The sequence below is a fragment of the Penicillium robsamsonii genome, assembly GCF_028829455.1.
Source record: "Penicillium robsamsonii strain IBT 29466 chromosome Unknown utg000002l_segment0_segment0, whole genome shotgun sequence".
Lineage (NCBI taxonomy): Eukaryota > Fungi > Ascomycota > Eurotiomycetes > Eurotiales > Aspergillaceae > Penicillium > Penicillium robsamsonii.
Genome location: NW_026643220.1, coordinates 2225000 through 2242323, shown reverse-complemented (window position 1 = coordinate 2242323; position 17324 = coordinate 2225000). Strand labels below are relative to the sequence as shown.

General features: G+C 45.3%; 5 protein-coding genes across 5 annotated transcripts; 2 read left to right on the top strand and 3 right to left on the bottom strand.

Moving 5' to 3' along the window:
- Window positions 1-2293: 2293 nt before the first annotated feature.
- N7447_004100 (uncharacterized protein) lies at window positions 2294-3564 on the bottom strand (the record flags this gene model as incomplete). The annotated part of the gene is made up of 5 exons (XM_057228375.1): window positions 2294-2547; window positions 2605-2799; window positions 2857-2943; window positions 2999-3452; window positions 3514-3564. The coding sequence occupies 5 exons, from the start codon at window positions 3562-3564 to the stop codon at window positions 2294-2296; spliced, it is 1041 nt and encodes a 346-aa protein (XP_057087716.1).
- Window positions 3565-7042: 3478 nt separating this feature from the next.
- On the top strand, window positions 7043-8965 carry N7447_004099 (uncharacterized protein; the record flags this gene model as incomplete). The annotated part of the gene is made up of 6 exons (XM_057228374.1): window positions 7043-7261; window positions 7317-7645; window positions 7699-8539; window positions 8619-8737; window positions 8796-8879; window positions 8941-8965. The coding sequence occupies 6 exons, from the start codon at window positions 7043-7045 to the stop codon at window positions 8963-8965; spliced, it is 1617 nt and encodes a 538-aa protein (XP_057087715.1).
- A 522-nt stretch (window positions 8966-9487) lies between these two features.
- Window positions 9488-10794, bottom strand: N7447_004098 (TauD/TfdA dioxygenase family protein; the record flags this gene model as incomplete). The annotated part of the gene is made up of 4 exons (XM_057228373.1): window positions 9488-9622; window positions 9685-9818; window positions 9871-10603; window positions 10663-10794. 4 exons carry the CDS (start codon window positions 10792-10794, stop codon window positions 9488-9490), a joined length of 1134 nt encoding a protein of 377 aa, XP_057087714.1.
- Window positions 10795-12586: 1792 nt separating this feature from the next.
- On the top strand, window positions 12587-14037 carry N7447_004097 (uncharacterized protein; the record flags this gene model as incomplete). The annotated part of the gene is given in 6 exon segments (XM_057228372.1): window positions 12587-12759; window positions 12815-12925; window positions 12982-13273; window positions 13463-13563; window positions 13578-13727; window positions 13791-14037. 6 exon segments carry the CDS (start codon window positions 12587-12589, stop codon window positions 14035-14037), a joined length of 1074 nt encoding a protein of 357 aa, XP_057087713.1.
- A 1061-nt stretch (window positions 14038-15098) lies between these two features.
- Window positions 15099-16085, bottom strand: N7447_004096 (uncharacterized protein; the record flags this gene model as incomplete). The annotated part of the gene is made up of 1 exon (XM_057228371.1): window positions 15099-16085. One exon carries the CDS (start codon window positions 16083-16085, stop codon window positions 15099-15101), a length of 987 nt encoding a protein of 328 aa, XP_057087712.1.
- Window positions 16086-17324: the final 1239 nt, after the last annotated feature.

Below are 17324 nucleotides of genomic sequence, written 5' to 3'. Positions count from 1 at the left end.
GCTTTATAAAAATCAAGTTTGCATCTTATGAGTTAATTTATAAGCTTATAAGAAGATGGTTTCTGTATAGCTTCATGTATCGCTCAGATGGTAGTTTAAATACCTAAGAAAAACTAGACAAAAATGCATTAATTATACAGCTACGATAAATTAGCATGTTTATATTGTTTATATTGTTTGGGGCCCATTTGGTGGGTTGGGTTGGGCTGGGCTATAGGATTTATGGGCTATTGAGAGGTCTAGTGGTGGTGTCCCTTGAAAAGAAAATCAAACAACAGATGAAAGTTCAGGACTTGGTTTTCACGGCGTTCTCGCTCTATAACAAGCTTTTACTGTCCAAGCACTTGTTTCGGGATCGTAACCTGGTGGACCAACTTTATGACCTCATAACAGCCTCTTTCAACCTGGCTAATACTCCCGACGGCCCGGTGGACGACCCCGGCAGACTGAGTTGGTTACATAAAGGTAAATTCACAACCGACGAGCCATCCGGTACACCTAGACCTGAAACTTCTTTTTCCTCACCAGACACCAAAAGGCTCAATGGCGGCAAGTGGATTGACTCAGCGGGGCATATTGGACAACGAGAAAACCTGAGTCCAAGCATCTCTATACAAATCAACCACCCAGAGCTATCAGTGGAATCTGTCATTCCCTTGCCTCTTTTCATCGAACAACTGCATATGACCATGATTTACCAGGGATACCTCACATTAAGTAACCCGGTCATCGACTTCGACTATATAAACCATCATTTGCATTTCCTACTACAGATTGTGACTCGGGACCGTTTGGTTGCGTTTTTTGAATCAAGAATGAGCAAGAGATAACTCAGAGGATTCTAAGATGTTCCATTTTTTGGCCTCGGCGGAGCAGGCACTCATCGGATCAAACATGCTGGCGAGAAGCAAGATAACTATTTATGTCAGTCAGTACCATGAGCCATGTAGAGTGATCAAAAATCCGCTAGCCTGCTTTTCCTCATATACTGGCGTTGAAAAGGAGTTTGAAGGAGAATGGTTTGATATGTAGGATTTGGAGGAGTTTGTTCGCTCCAAAGATCTGAAGATGATCAGATTACCTGGGATATCTAATCAAGAAGCATCCATGAAAGGGGTTATGGGCGTTGCACATTTGATAAAACGTAAGTCAGAACAGAACGTCTCTGAGGTCTGTTCTTCGCCTCACTGACTACCCCAGAACTCATTCCCAACGCTGTCTGTCTGGACGAAGTTCTGGGTTCAGGCGATGCGATGTGGAGGAAGCATTCCTTTTCCTTCGAATTATCTAGTTGGCCTTTTCACTACCCGTTGTATGCCTAAACCCACAAAGGTTGGGCTCGGGTTAGGTCGGGGTTGGACAACTCCCAACCGCCTTCATGAAACTTGATTGCTTGTATTTCCTGCCCATATAGTAGCGCTGAAGCCTTTATGACCGAAAGCCGATCAGAGAAGATATCCATGTAGCAAGATATCATGCTAAATTTCAATGATTAGACCCGGAGTATCATGGTGGAATTAGATATCTCGCTAGAGGGTGTGGATACAGTACGTAGCCAAAGTAGATACGGTTGAAGTATTCACTGATAAGCCAGGGGCTGTTCTCTCTTTACTCAGAGTTTCCCTAGGCTTTTTTTCTGAACGCTCAAACCAAGCGTCGTCGTGGTAATTGTGTTGGTGGCAGCAGTTGGCGTACCGCGAATGGTTTTTGTACCGGTGATATAGTGGGTGTTACTAGGCCCCCTACAACTAGGGGAGATAGTCACAACAATGACTAAAAAAGACACACCGCTGGAGACAACAAGATCTTAAGGGATGAAAATTCTGTCACTCCATTTTCTGCTACCTGCCTCTCGTGTTGGGCATGCTCTTATTGTTCGCATCAGAAGGGGACAAGTCCTGCCCTTGTCAGCCATGTTTCCGGTCATCGTTCGGTTAGCTACGCCGGACTTCCCTATTTCCAGTCTTCAGGGTTATGGGAGGTCCCCGGGAGAGTTTCCTACTTTCCTCTGAAGAATGACCTTTTGCGTTCTGACTCCCAGCAAGGCACCACCGGCAGCTATCCGAGAAAGGCCCCGAATCTCTTGTTAATACTAGTCATCCAGTACTCTAAAGAAATCGGAATTATGCTCTTGGGTAAACTCCCCCATTTTAATTTCGAGATACACAGATTTGATGTACAAAAATGCAAAGTAATGAGATCTTATGTACGGCCGGAAGCAAGTATCCCTATGAAAGAATTTATGCGAATCAATACTAGCCTGGTGTCTGCATGCCTTCTCACCATTATCAGACTAGCCGGCATCGGCGCGAGTCACTTCAAAATCTCGACGAACATGCACAACGCTCAAGGGCGACATGGGGACATTATCACTTGTGGGCGACTCGACATCCCCGATGGAGAGAGCCAAAGCTTGATTAGACTCCTCTTTTGACCTTTTCAAAATGGGATCGGTCGTAATATGATAAGCGGCCCTTGCAGATGAGCTCTGGTTCTGTGATGTGACGAACAGCTGCCGGAGAGAAGCGACACAGGAGACAATAATCGCTACAAAGTGAAGGTCAGTATTAGGATAACGATGTGATCAAAATGCAGACAACATACCAACATCCACCTCAACAAAGCTCCAGAAACATAACCAATCGATATTTATCTGACTGTCATAGGTCATCCCGACAGCCACTCGGATGATTGCGACTATCATAATGAAGATAGTTGCAGAGAAAATGCTGAGCAGAATGAGCTTTTTGCGAAGGGAAATCTTTGTTTTCCATAGCACAAGGAAGGGAATAGAGAGGACTAGATTGAAGAATTTCGTTAGATTAGAATGACAGACATAATAGTCCGGAAACTCACTCATCAAGTCCGTGATAACATCTCCAGCGCAGTTGGCCCAGAACATGCGATTCTCATAATGAACGTGACGAGGCTGGGGACATTGGGCTGCAGAGGTCAGTGTCAGGATCAATAAATCGTATTGGAGCTCGCTTATTCTCACTGATGATATACTCTAACCCTCCCAAACTACATTTGTATTCGATATCGGCCACCGATGCAATATAGACACCCGCTGTGCAGAAAAGAACCACAAACCACCAAATTCGGAGAGACTTCACCTTGGCACTGATTCGGTAAAAGAGTGTCATGAATGAGAATTTGACACACCATAGCGCGGAATAGAACAGTATCTCGAATGGAGCGTTAAATCGCATGAATGTATTGTATCTCGGGAGAAATTCAAGAGTGAATGGCTTTTCGCCGGCGCTGATGGCGTATAAATCGTAGAGGACTTTCCCCTCGACTTGCCAAATGACAGCTGCGGTGAGCATAATGGCCCATGCAAAGACAACGAGGAAGTCATCTAGAAACAGTCGACGGAATGAGGCAACTTGGGCATAGATGCGGAATACAACGAATATAAGCGAGACGCCTGTGAGAGTCCAGAGTACTACCTGTTAGTAGAAGGTTAGTTATATATACTGAAATAATCCAGGAATTATTTTGAATACCCACCAAAAATACCGACTCAGGAACTCTGCTGTCCTGTTCATTAAAATCTGCCATTGTTGCTATATGCTCAGTGTCAAAGTTCAAGACAGAGGTCAACCGACGAGTCGTGAGGAATATATGGACTGTGAAACTATATTGCCAAGAGATTAGACATACGATTCTTTGTTGCTTCCTTGCCAATGCTGATCTAGCCACCTCCACATAAATTTCGCTCAGTTTAGTACTATTGGGGCGGCTACAGAAAAACATCAGCGAAGTTCTTCGAGGAAATCAAGTCAGATACCATGGGCCACATGCAGTCTACTCAAAAGGATCTCGGCCTTTAATATTAACGCCACCCCAACTCACACCATGACAAAGTCACGACTTCCGCCAAGGGAATGGGGTTGTTGGGGTTTTCGAGAGAGACTATGGTTGCCGAGCAATCATCGTTGTGCGGTGGTGCCCGAAGAGAACAGTAAGACGTCACTCATCAGAAACCTTAACAGTCAAAGTTTTATGCTCACTTAATTGGTGAATAATCCGTGCAATTGGAAAGGTGACAATTATTAACACTGTCTAAATAAGATGGAGACCATGTGTATTTGTCAGTCGGTATATCTCAAGGTACAACCCATTTGATCTCTGTTTAGCGGGGTGCAGCCATGCAGCCCAGAAGCCCAATTCTATCAATGCAATGGGTCAATAAAATGCAGTGGATGAGAAAAATATTTACGCTGATTGCACAGTTAACCGAAAGGTCAAGGGTGTCAAAGAAACCACATTCCCCCGTTCCCTCGAGACAAAGAACGAAAACTCCTATCGAGCTAGTACCCAAACACAATGAATTTAGGTCTCGATAGTGTGTGAATCCCTAGATGAATAAAAATAACTCTGTATATTTATTGGCTAAGTCCATCATGTGCGTATAGAGATGGCACACTCTTTCAGGTGATGGCGCCTCAAGTGCCCCATGCTAATCGCCGTTGTTGAGTGGCGTACACATGCTTTATGTCGGGCTCTCAATTCTGCTTTTTCATAGTCATGCGGCGCAATGTCTCCGAACGAGCTATTTAAGCTTTCTTTCAGAGGGAGCGGAATCGATAATACGAAGATTTCATTTATTCTCGGCAGCAAGTAAAATTATTGATTAATCGCAACACCAACTCACTGGATCTTGCGTAATCATTTTGGACAAAACCAGACCGAGCTAGACCCCAAAGCCCTTTTTGTAGAAACGACACTGATATTTGACATTAGATGCGGTCCAACCATCACAACTTGGGTTGTTTTTATCGAGATCCCAAGGGATACCATCATCCTAAAATATGCACCTGTGTTCTGTCAAAATAGCAACAAAACAGGGATCCTGGAGTTTGAATATTAGAATTAATTCCCCGAGCAGCATGGAGGCATAAACAGCTTTGAATCGAAGGCGCAGTGTTATGCGAGATGTGTGCCCTTTGGGTGCGCCACAACGTCGTTGCAGAAAAGCCCGATATGACAAAGAAGGTCACGTATGTTGTACAGATTCCAGAACCTCGCTGAGATATTCGTCGCCCACCCAGCAGCCTTTTCTCTCAACTTTGCGAGGACGTCAATTCCTGCGGTGTTTGCTACAATTAAGAGACATAATATTTTACTAGACACCCGTAGAATCGATCTGTATTCAAACAGGGAGGGGTGGAAGTTGGCATCGCATGTGAAGTCCAGAGTGGTTAATTGACGTGGCGAAGGTTGGCGCCGCGCTGCTCTCGGATGCGCGCGATCAATATGGGTTATTCCTAAAAGTACTGGCTTCTGATGGGACATTGGTCAAAGGTAGGGTTAAAAGGTGGTGGAAAGAGGCGAAAGATACACGTGGAGATACGGATCGGGAAGGTGGGGACCCATGGAATAACGAGTGGAATGCCCCACTCCTTAGTTCGTCGCCTGATAAGTAAGGCACAATTTCATATAACGTAGTTAACTAACTATGCATGCCACTATTTTACCTATGGCATTGGCCGCATTGGCAAGTGTCACGATGGGAAATACAAACGAGTCAAATGTTCAGTTTTCAGATGGAATTCAAAGCATTGCGTGCGTTGCGATAGCTGATAATACTCTGCAAGTGGCCGCTGATAAGCCCATGAAACTTGACTGTATCTGCCCCTGCCCTAGCCGGCCACCCAGCCCTTTCCCTACTTGCGTTCCTGGTGCTTTGGGGGGCTGCCCTCTTCTTTTATGCCGTTGCCCCCCTGAGATACCTTGTCCATGAGGAGTGGAGGTCTTGTTCAAACAGATATAAAAGTGACCAAGTTCCTCTATTTAGCAGATGCGACAGCGCCAGACTAACTTTGCAATCCTAATAACTGAACCAGAACTCATGACCCTTTCTGTACATTTAAATTGGTTATAATGAGGCTGTTGAACACAGGAAATCAAGGCACAAAATTTAGTCAGGTCTACCATATAATAGGTTAGAAGCAAGGCAATGTGGTGGCATAACAGAAATCCCCTAGGGCTATAACATCATGATCATAGTAAAGAAAGTAAATAAGCTCGCGCCAAGGGGAGCCAGGACTTGCAAGCTGTAGCTAGGCTACTACAGCGAAGGTGAATCAGTAGGGTGCTACTTAGGGAGTTGCTAGCTAAGGAGTCTCTCAATGCAGTAGTAGCTGCGTCTTTGTGAGCAATAGGGGTTGCCAGCCCTGTTAGCACTGCTGTTGGTCATTGCATTGATGCTCCGAAAAAGCCTTGTCAGGCGTCTGGCGCGCAACCTTAAATACGATCAAGGAACTATCTCCTCGTCACATCGGCATTTTCCTTTGGTATACATTTGATCACAATCTATGGGCATTGAGTCTTAACTACGGCAGAAGGGCGAACTCTTCACGCATTATCGGATGACAGTTCTCATTAAGTGCTGTGGACTCGAAATCTGAATATTAGGAGGACAGGACAACAGCTCAGAAATATATTTGAAAGAACCGCAGAGAAATCAAGCGACAGTTATCAAATGAAATCCGCGCACTCAAGGGGTATAAATTTCCGATAGCGGGGGAAAATGACACGAGGTTGGGTGGTCAATCACGCATATACGCAATGCTTGCATCGGAAGGTGAATTTCAAAACGAGATAAGCATAAAGCCACCTCAATTAACCAAAGTGAATGGCCCAAAGGCATGACATTCGTCCAAATGGCGTGTCTAAATTTCCAAATGATGCAAGTCGCTTGGACCCCCGCCTTTACAGCTACCCCGGCATATCTGAGTACCATCCCGCGAATGACGCCCAGTCGTTACGGATAGGATATGATATGATAGTATTGCTAATGCTAGTTGTCACATTCGGCCGTCCTTTTAGCACTAGTTCATTTTGTTTGCGATTGTCTCATTCACGCCTACACGCACAACATAACAACTCTTCCTAGGGCAGAATTGCGTGACGGCCATTGCGACCACGCGTACTTCCTCTGGCAATAAAAAGAAGGAAGTAATCCATTTACTTATGCTCCTCACAATTATTTTCATGAAGGTCTTGCCTTTGCCTCTCCCTGCAATTCTGAAATATGTCCACAGAGGAAATGAAGACAGCGCAGATTTCTGCAAGTAGTACAGATGGCTCGGACGAAGAGTGGCAGAAGAGTGAAAATCACAAAGTAGAAGGTACCTTTGAGGCTGGGGAGGGCTATCACTTATACCGGCCCATTGACAGCTATGAGGGCTTGCATCGCTGGGATCCGAATTTTGAATGGACAGAACAGGAAGAGAAGAAAATTGTCAGGAAGGTTGGTCAATCATTCCATTTTACCATCCAGGTGACAACTAACCGAGTTTGAATAGATCGATGCTAGGGTATGCACATTTGCCTGTGTGACCTTCTTTGCACTGCAGCTGGATCGAGGAAACATCGGCCAGGCACTTGCGAGCACACTGCTGGAAGATCTACGGATGACCAGTAACGATTACAACTTAGGCCAGACGGTCTTTCTGGTTTGCTTCTTGTTGGCTGAGATGCCCTCTCAATTACTGTCCAAGCGAATCGGACCAGATCGTTGGATTCCCATTCAAATGATCTCTTGGAGTCTGATCGCGGCTTGCCAGGCCTTCCTGAAAGGGCGTGGATCATATTTGGCATGTCGCGCACTACTGGGATTGCTGGAAGGCGGCTTGTGAGTATTCTTATTTCACACAATCTGAACATGGTGCTAACCTGGCTTTTCAGTATACCTGATACAATTCTCTTCTTGTCATTTTTCTACAAATCTAGTGAGCTGCCAAACAGACTGACCTGGTTCTGGATTTCATACACCATTGCCGGAATCATTGGTTCATTCCTAGCATTTGGTTTCCTACACATCACCGATGCCAACGGCGGTGGTGCCTGGAGATATCTCTTTGCATACGAGGGCCTGATAACTGGTGTCATTGGTATCATCGCTGCATTCTGGATGCCCGCCTCACCTGTGCAGACCAAAGGAGGCTTACGCGGAAAGAACGGATGGTTTACAGAACATGAAGAGAAGATTATCGTGAACCGCGTCATTCGGGATGATCCTAGTAAGGGTAGCATGCACAATCGACAAGCAGTCACCCCACGTCGTCTTTGGGAGTCGCTCAAGGATTATCACATGTGGCCAATTTATTCTCTCGGTCTAATCTGGATGATACCTAGCAGCCCCTCCCAAAACTACCTCACACTACAACTGCGATCCCAGGGGTTCACAACCTTCCAAACAAATTTATTGACCATCCCAGCAGCTGTCATTGCGATTATCTCCATGACATCTATTACCTGGGTCGCAGAGCGTACGAACCAACGCCTCCTCTGGGGTGTGGCAGTGGAGCTCTGGAACCTAGCGCTGTTGATTGCACTCGAGTTACTTCCTCAGAAAAGCATGCCATGGCCCCGTTGGGTGATCCTTACGCTTCTTGTTGGTGGGCCGAACATCCATCCTGTTATAGTGGCGTTGACTTCAAGGAATGCCGGATCTGTGCGGACTCGTACTGTTGCCTCTGCGTTGTATAACATGTCTATACAAGTGAGCAGCATTGCTGGTGCTAATGTGAGTTTCACTCCTTACCTTTAGCTACCAATAGCACAGAGATAGATTCATTCATTGGGATACTAACAATGCTGAATAGGTGTACCAAGCAAAAGATGCGCCATACTACAGAAATGGAAACAAAGTTCTCATCGCACTGGCGGTAGTTAGTGGGTTCCTCTTCATCTTCAGCAAGTTCTACTACGATTATTGGAATAGGTACGAAGCCAGAACTCGCAGATTTGAACCTGCAGGATGCTTGCTAAAATTTCTACAGAAAAAACTCTACGAAATGGGATGCTATGACAAGCGAGCAACGGGAGTTTTACTTACGTGAAAACCCGGTATTGACTAATAAAAGGTGTGTCGGTGCTGTAGAATACAACTACAGACAGTACCTGTCAACTGACCATCTTATACAGAATCGACTTTCGGTTTGCTCGCTAGAGCTATCTACTGAGCAAATTCGAGGCATTAAAGACTACCCGACATTATTGTCATGATGGAATAAACATGAACTTAGGCCATAGAAAAAGTTATAAACTTGCAGATCACAATTGTTCATAGAAGTTGATAACATATCGGCTTCATCAAAGAAATGAATTTATTTGCGTCACGCTTATCACTGAGATCAGTCTCGGCCGTAATTAATTCGACAATAAATTGATAGACAGGCTTTTGCTAAGGTCAGTCGGAAATTGCACCATCGCAGCTTAAATGATCGTTTTTCGTGGCATTCTTAGCACCATGCACTAATGTTGCCATATGTCGTCAGGGCTGGGTTTGCATACGTCTTCTTTCTCAAAGGTCCTATGTTGTATACTGACCAATTAAATTGAGGTTTATTCGAAATGGATAAATCGGATTTGGGTACATAATTCTATATGTTTTCACTATGGAGATGAAGCAAGAACCATTATACGAGACCTTCGTTCTCCCGAAGTATATGGATGTCCATATTACAAAATCTCAAGCCTTGGCTTTGGTCTGCTCTAGAACATAAGGTGTCTCATAGGGACGCTCGGCCTGTGGGGTAATGCGCGCCAAGTGGCGACGCTCATCAGTCGTCCAGTCAACAATCGCAGAATGACCCGTGACGCGGTTCTATATTGCACATACACATTAGTATTTGAAGCTGTTGATCAATCAACCAAGATTACACTCACATCCCAGACAACAACAGTCCCTGGAGCCCATCGAATACGAGTTTGGAAGTCAATTCCGCGACTAATATGATTGAGCAGGAACCCTAGAAGGGCATCACTCTCCTCCTTTTTCAGTCCAACGATACTGCGAGTAACTAGGCTTGATGTAAGTAGTGCTTTTTCTAATAATCGTGGGATAATACTCACAGCCACCATTAACGAAAAGTGCTTTCTCGCCAGTCACGGGGTGGGTTCGAATGAGAGGATGCTCGGTCTTTACTGGCTCCCGTCGAGCAACACCCCCACGCTTGAGACTAAACTCAACCTGCTCAACCCCGGAATGCACAGCCTTCAGCCCGTGCAGACGTTCCTTGAGCGCCGGCGAAAGCCGGTTATATGCCTCAACATGGTCGACGAATGCAGTATCGCCGCCCACTTCAGGGGTGTCAAGGATGTACAAAAACGTAGTGCCGGGTGGCTGCTGCTCATACGTGATATCGGAGTGCCATGCGACACTGCTGTTCCTGGTAGCGAGGAATTCATCATACTCCCACGCGTCATTGCTCCGGTGGACAAGATGAATCTCAGGGTACCCCTCAGGAGCTCCGCTAGTTGGGTGAATATGGTGGCGACCAAAGTAGCCTCCAAAATCGAGGGCGTCTTGGATTGGCAGATCGGCGAGGTCTTGATCTCTGAATGCCACAACTTTACGTTGAGCGACGAGAAGAGCGAGCTGGTCCTTTCCGGCAGGTGTAAGCTTGCTCAGTTGAATGCCTGTAACCTCAGAGCCGATAGTTGGAGTCAACTTTTGGATCTTGGAGCCTTCGGTGAGCAGGTCTTTGAAGGAGGGGTCGGCATCTTTCCCGTGATCGACGTGGGTGAAGGGTTCTAGAGGTGGGTATTTCTCGTCGTGGTCGTAGACAGGCAAGTAGTGTGGATACTACATCATTATTAGTCTAGCTATATGTGGAGAGATTCAAATGCCTAGACAAGACCTACACTAGCAGTAGTCTTTCCTCCTTCCTCGTCAATGATTCTTCTCACTCTGGGTTTGGTTTCGGTGGTTCCAGGAGTTGCCTTTACAGGAACCACGACTTCCGCGGTGGAGGTTTGGGCAATAGATGGTGCCATGTTGTGCGTCCCTTGGGATCGGTAGATAAGATATTGGTTTCAATCAACTGTGAGCAATTTTCCTTTGGAATCTATGAGCAGCCACTGGCTTAAATATACACGGTTCTCAATTCCTACTTGTTTCGCGCCATTTTTCTTAGAATCACGTATGAATTCCTCCGTGTCCGATATACGCGACAGTGACAAGCGTCATGCGAAAGAATCGGGTACACAAAACACATCTGCATTGCTGATCATCACAAGCCGTGATATCCGTTATCAAATCACTAATTCATCCGGTAATGTCCACTTCCTCGGGTAATGTCCACTTTTGGATGCCACACTCTCGTGCTAGGCAGGTGCATAATATCTATGCACAATATTACTGGAGATAGAAGGTGTTGTCGACTATTCCAGCTACAGCACGGACTATAGGTTTTTATGAAGCCAATTTTAGATTGTATGGCGGAAAACCCATTAATGCTGACGTGCTATATCTGAGAATAGCATCATGCGCTTGCCAATGGTCGGGGATGGTATATAGTGCTCTTGGATGCATTAATAATGTTGACATGACGTGATATGATGCAAGTTCCAACCCCGCAAACGACCAGGGGCCCATAACATATGCATATCAGAGCCCCTCGACAGCAATGATAGATGTAGAACATAGCACGCAAATAGATACAGCAAAAATATGAGAAGATGTACATTATCTACCGAATTGTTCCACAAAGCAGGCAAAGTTGCCAGTGATAATGCAACTTACCTTAGCATATACCACCTTGTCCTAATGCTGTAATTTCCTTAGAGAGAAAATTACAAAGTGAGAGAAATGATGTCGGGGAGAAGACCTCGGCACTTAGACTCAAGGACCGCGCAGCCATGACCACTTCAATGTTACCAGATGTTTTGGCTTGTACATTGGAAGTAGGTCAAGTCGCTAACGGGTTAGAAGTTATCATGATCGAGTTACATTGTAGTATGAGCGGCCATCGGCCCTTACAGAACCCACCAGAAGAAATCTTTAGATTTAGTTTGGTCGCGCTGTTAGTTTCTTGACGGGATTCGCTCAACTGTGGACCTTGCTGTGACAAAATGCTGAAAGACCCACGTGAAGCACGCAAAACTTCACAATTGCATCAAGAGGCGAAGTTGGCAAAGCGACTTGAGAATTGACAGGAGTGGAAGTAACACGATCGACCTGGCGGGACCTGGCGGGAAAGTCCCGTGTTTCATCTGTGGTCACGTGGCCTCTCTCCTTTCTTTACCCTTTCAAGAAAGATAGGAAACTATTTGGATTTATATCAGCTTGTCTTTTGTTCTTTGATTTTGGGGGAATCTCCAAGCTGAGTATCAAAGCCCTTTGTCAATCATTCTATTTTGTCTGGTTTTTCCGTAACAAACAAAGCAAGGGGAAAAAGCATGGAGATATATATAGTTGTAAGAAACCGGGTCTTATGGCTTGTAGCCATTTGTTTCAAGGAGATATCCTTTGCTACAGCTATGTCGTGACTTTGGACCTTTGAAGCCAAATTTGGTCGAACTCAAGGTTGGTTATCTGTCTTTTGGTGTAGTATCTCTTTATCTTCACGGATAGATTGTTTTTGTTGATTTAGGTATTTTTATCCAACGGATCGCCTGTTCATTCATATTGTGACCGCTCTCTATTGCGAGACAAGGATTTCTGACCCATATTGTGCTCAGCATGTCAGACCGATAAAACTTTCGACGTAGTACTCGGAGCTAGCAAGCGCCGCCACAGGTCCCTCTGGGCTCGCCAAGTGATCCAACTCGACGCATAAGGCTGAAGATGGAAGACCTAGACCTTGATAAGTCCTACGGTGGCATTTTGGTACCACCTAAACTACCAGCGAGACCAAAGAAAAGCAGACCATGGGTCAAATGGAACGGAACTAAGCCTATCACTGATCCGGCTCAACTTCCTCGTGGCTGGCACATGAATGAGGACGACCTTCACCCTGGGTAAGGTGGCATCGTATCCAATTTTGGACGCAAAGAACTAATTGGAACTGAATAGCGACATAGATGGCCAGATCGAAAGATGTCTTGAGAGAATTGCCGAAAACATAACGCCCCAAATCTTTCAGCAAAGGCTGGAGGAATTCATGGCTTCAAAGACGGAGCTTGAGTGAGTCTGCTATATTTATATTGCCATGCACAGATTCTCACCTCGTTATAATTTAGAGCGATGACCTTCCCGGGGTCCGAAGAGCTCAGCTGGGAGATCATTCGGCGGGTGCATGAATTGGAGGGCATGAAAACAGATATAGCGAAAACGGCCGATGAATACGAGCAGCTTCTAAACGTCGACGCTCTTTTGACAGCATATAAATCGGAAGAGCTTGAGTGGCATGCTGGGCTTGTTACATATTGGTCGAGAGGCGTCCAAATCTGTCAACCAACACGATTCGATTGGGATGAATTTGAAGCGATTAATCTCCACCTCCACGGTGGCAAAGGGCTTTGGATGGAAGGGGTAATTATTTTCGCCGAGGTTTCCAAAGCGACTTGCTAACGAATGAAATTAGCTTGATGGCCCTCAACCTGATACCCCTATGCAGGGATCATTACAGGACCAGCTGTAGGCTGTTCAACACTGGCTGGGGTAAGATCCATTTGACTCAACTCTGTTTCACTTTTCTCTAACTTTCACTTTTTCATCTAGGTGAAACTGGCCGTTCGTCTTCCAGGAATGATGTGGTTTGCCGAGTTAGACTTCGTCCACGATAACCCTTTGCCGCGACTGTTGGACCAACAATACCGGTCGTAAGCACGGTAAGATCCCGTATTGCAAGTGGCGCCTACATCACCAGGCAGGCCATTGAGGTGGAAGTCACAATTCTCGAAGGAAATCGTCAGAAAATTACTGCTTGGACTAGAACCAGATGCTGTCTCAATCCAGGAAGCTGGACATTGAGTATGGTCCCCCGGTTAGATGGCTAAGTTGTGAGAAATTTGTTATATTTGGCCACCTCACCTGCTAGCAGCTACAGTTTACACATCTCAAACACGAGATCAGAGCTTAATCTGCGAGATCTGAACCTGGCCAGCAGCCCGCCGGTGCACAATCCGCAATATAGATCGCCCCTTCCAGTCCCGAACATTCGCCCCCGGGTATGGTGGGTGGGTAGCACCGCTAGCAGGACCCTTGGTGATGCTGAACGCAGCACCTGGAGCTCCTCCTTGAGAGACCAAAAAACCTATCATTCCTCTCTTGGACTGGCGCTCGTGCTCGATTGAACTCATCCCCCCCCCCCCGGTCTGTTGATTTCTTCGTCTTTCTTATTGTTGCATGCAGTGTGTTATTGTCTCTGTCTCGATTCAACACAGTTTTTGAATTTTGTCATGTTTGCGCCTTTGTCTATAGAAACCAAACCTATAAAATCCAACAAAATTTCGTATCAATGTGATGTGTTGTGGGTCCGAATGGTCTACGTCCTATCCACAGCCGCAGATCTATTCCAGCACTTTCTTTTACTCTTACCCATCTCAGCTTTATGCTTTTCCCATGGCTCGGTTATGCACAGTGCTTATAGTTGCCGATCCAATATCCAATAGTAGGGGGGCATGTAGACCACATGTGAGAAAAAGCAGAACATATTTTACCACTAGACTCATGCTATGAAACGGCGATGCCCAGCTTGAAATGTGAAAACTGGAAAAGGGAGACAGGTCATTAGCTATTCCGATATTAGCTATGCAGATGATATCTCGCCTATAGCCCCCTCAAAGGATAGTCATATACCGGCCTGAGGTTCTAACGACGGAAATATTATGCTTTGGGATATCAAATTTCGCATGCCGACCCTAGGATCCGCGAGGAAATCTATGGTTTCTTCACTGGTTCTTTCTTCTAATGGACAAGTAGTGGCGTCATGCCATTCCAACGAAAGTATCATATTCCAGGAAGTTGATAGAGGTAGGTTTTGATCTGCTAAGGATTGCCTCGGGCTGTGTATGACGTTTTTACTATATGCGCACATGTATATTGTTTTGTCCGACCATACCTCTTCTTGCTTCTCACTCTATAATGATTATTTTATCAAAATATACACTATTTGCTTGTTTGGGTCAATTCCCTTAGGGCAATGAACCGGATTACCTACAGAAAGGTCGTATGTCTTGTGTTCGCGGCTGTAAATAATGCCGTATATCCATCTCGCTTTCCACACCAGGTTGGTTTGACATGGAAGTCGACGTATTACAGCGTCTTACAGCTAAATCATAGCAAAATCCAAGGTTGCGACAAAACAAAAACATACAGCAACGAGGTGACGTACTGTAGCGTTGTATAATTGTTCTCAAGCTGTATCCACATCGCGGGCATAGGGAACCAGAAAAATGAACTTGAGATAGTTCAAAAAGGAAAACACAGTGCACGAAACAGGAATATAGCGAGCACCTCTCCGGATCCACCACATTGACCACCTAGCAGCCCAAACTGGCGAATATATAGCGGGCCCCATGGATGACTGAAACGCAGACGGCATGATGTGGCGGTAAATTATATCGGCATCATCATAATAAGAACGACCGTGTGGAAGAAAGGACCGTTTTGAGTCAGAGTAGCGTTGCAATTGTGAAATCTCGAGAGATGGATGGATTTCAATTTCACTACCAACGTACCAAACTTCAGGAAGTGTCGGATTGGACCCATTGGTCGATCTGTGCTGTTTGAATAGTTGAACGAGGCGAACCGCTGAATCGCAGTTTGATTTCGCTGCATCTCCATCTTTGGTGCCGTGCTCCAGGATGAGGATGTCACAGGTGGCCAACATTTGGGCGGCTTTCTCAAAGTGATGGGGGTCCCAATCGGTACCGAATTCCAACTTGCGAATGTCTTGTACTCCTTCGCGTTTTAGCTCCATCACCATTGCTTGGCTAAAAGCTCCATCCCCGCCGGTAATAACAAATCGTTTTCCTCGAAAGGAGTAAGCAGTGCCGCATATCCAGTCAAAAAGTTTGATGAACGATCCAATGTAGCGGTCTGGGTAAACATGATGAAGGCAGTGGAACTCAGGACCCACAAAGATCCAATTCAGATCTTTAGGAACAGTCTTATAGATGAGGTGGTTTGAGTCACGACCACTGGCGAGGATGACAACAAGCGTTCTCAGAATTTGAATACCAATGACACACCAAAAGTGAATTTGTGGTATCCACACTCGGCCCACTGGCGCCAGAGTAGCAAAGGTATACCCTAATGCGGTGCCAAAAATTTGAAGTCCTAGTTCAAGTGGCAATGCTTGAAAATTATTTTGTTGGCGATATCTCTCGTTGAATTTCATCTGCTGTGTGAAGTAAAGATGATGGAAACGGTGCATACGCACTAGGCGTTGAAACAGAGGATGAGAGGATTTGTTGCAGCGATGAAGCATATGATGGACCACATCGAAGAATAACGAGCCTGTGCAGAATAGATAGAAAAAAGATAACAAAGAAGGCAAGATATAATTCCGCAAAGGTTGCAGAAAAGGTGCCATATAGGAAGGGGCTGTATCAATTGACGACACGCCAGTTGGGTTGGGCATCTAGGGATTTTGGAAGGAATTCGGAATGGCTGTTTTTTCGAGGACAACACTTAGAATTTGGAAGTTGCAAAGGTGTACGTTTAGTTCTTGGAAGTATGGCAAGGCATATAAGAACTCCTGCTGGGTGGATTCCTGCAAAATAATAGGCACAAGGCAGTGACATTGCAAGATCCTAGCCTGTTTCATGACTATAATAGACCGGCAATCAAGCCATTAAGCTATCCAAGGCTATCCACCGTGGACAGTCTAAGGTTTAATGAAATACACGAGATATTGGACGAATCTAGAAAGCGATCTGGACGAAGGTTGCCAGAGTAAATGTTTTCTTTTTTTTTTTAAATCCCCTCCTTTTCTCACCCCTGTCATATGCGATATAGTTCGGAAAACTCTACTTTTTGAATATTATACTATGCCTGCTCCCTGAATGCGTGACATTAGTATTTTGACTGAATTTGCGTTGTAGGGCTGCGCCACGGGCCCACTATAATAAAAATCCGAGATACGAATACGGAAAACGACTATTCATATACTTCAAGGCTGCTAAATTAGTTTGATCCAGTAGCTACAAAGACCCACTGGTATAGGGTCCACTAGTGGGTTTCTTTTCCCTGACTGGGAATGAAAGAGGTTCGACTGCTGCCGAAGATGAATGCCAACAAGCAAACAACTCTTTTCATCTAAATAAAGGCATAAGCGAGGAAAGCATATACGGAGTTCCTCTTGCTCTCCCATGTTTAGTACCCAAATTCAATTGTGTTCACAAGAGCCGGAGTACAGTTAACGGAATGTTAGGAAGGAATCTTAAAATATATAAACTTTTTTGATGGAGCGTAGTCCACAACCGAGGGTGACAAATGAGACATTATTCCTAGTTGCACAAAAGACGTCTTAAAATCTTGCATGTACAAGACTAACTAGCGCTATAATGCACGCCGTGTGCCTTTTCTTTACTAACAACCAATTCATCATATAAAGAACCGAACTCCATCACACCTA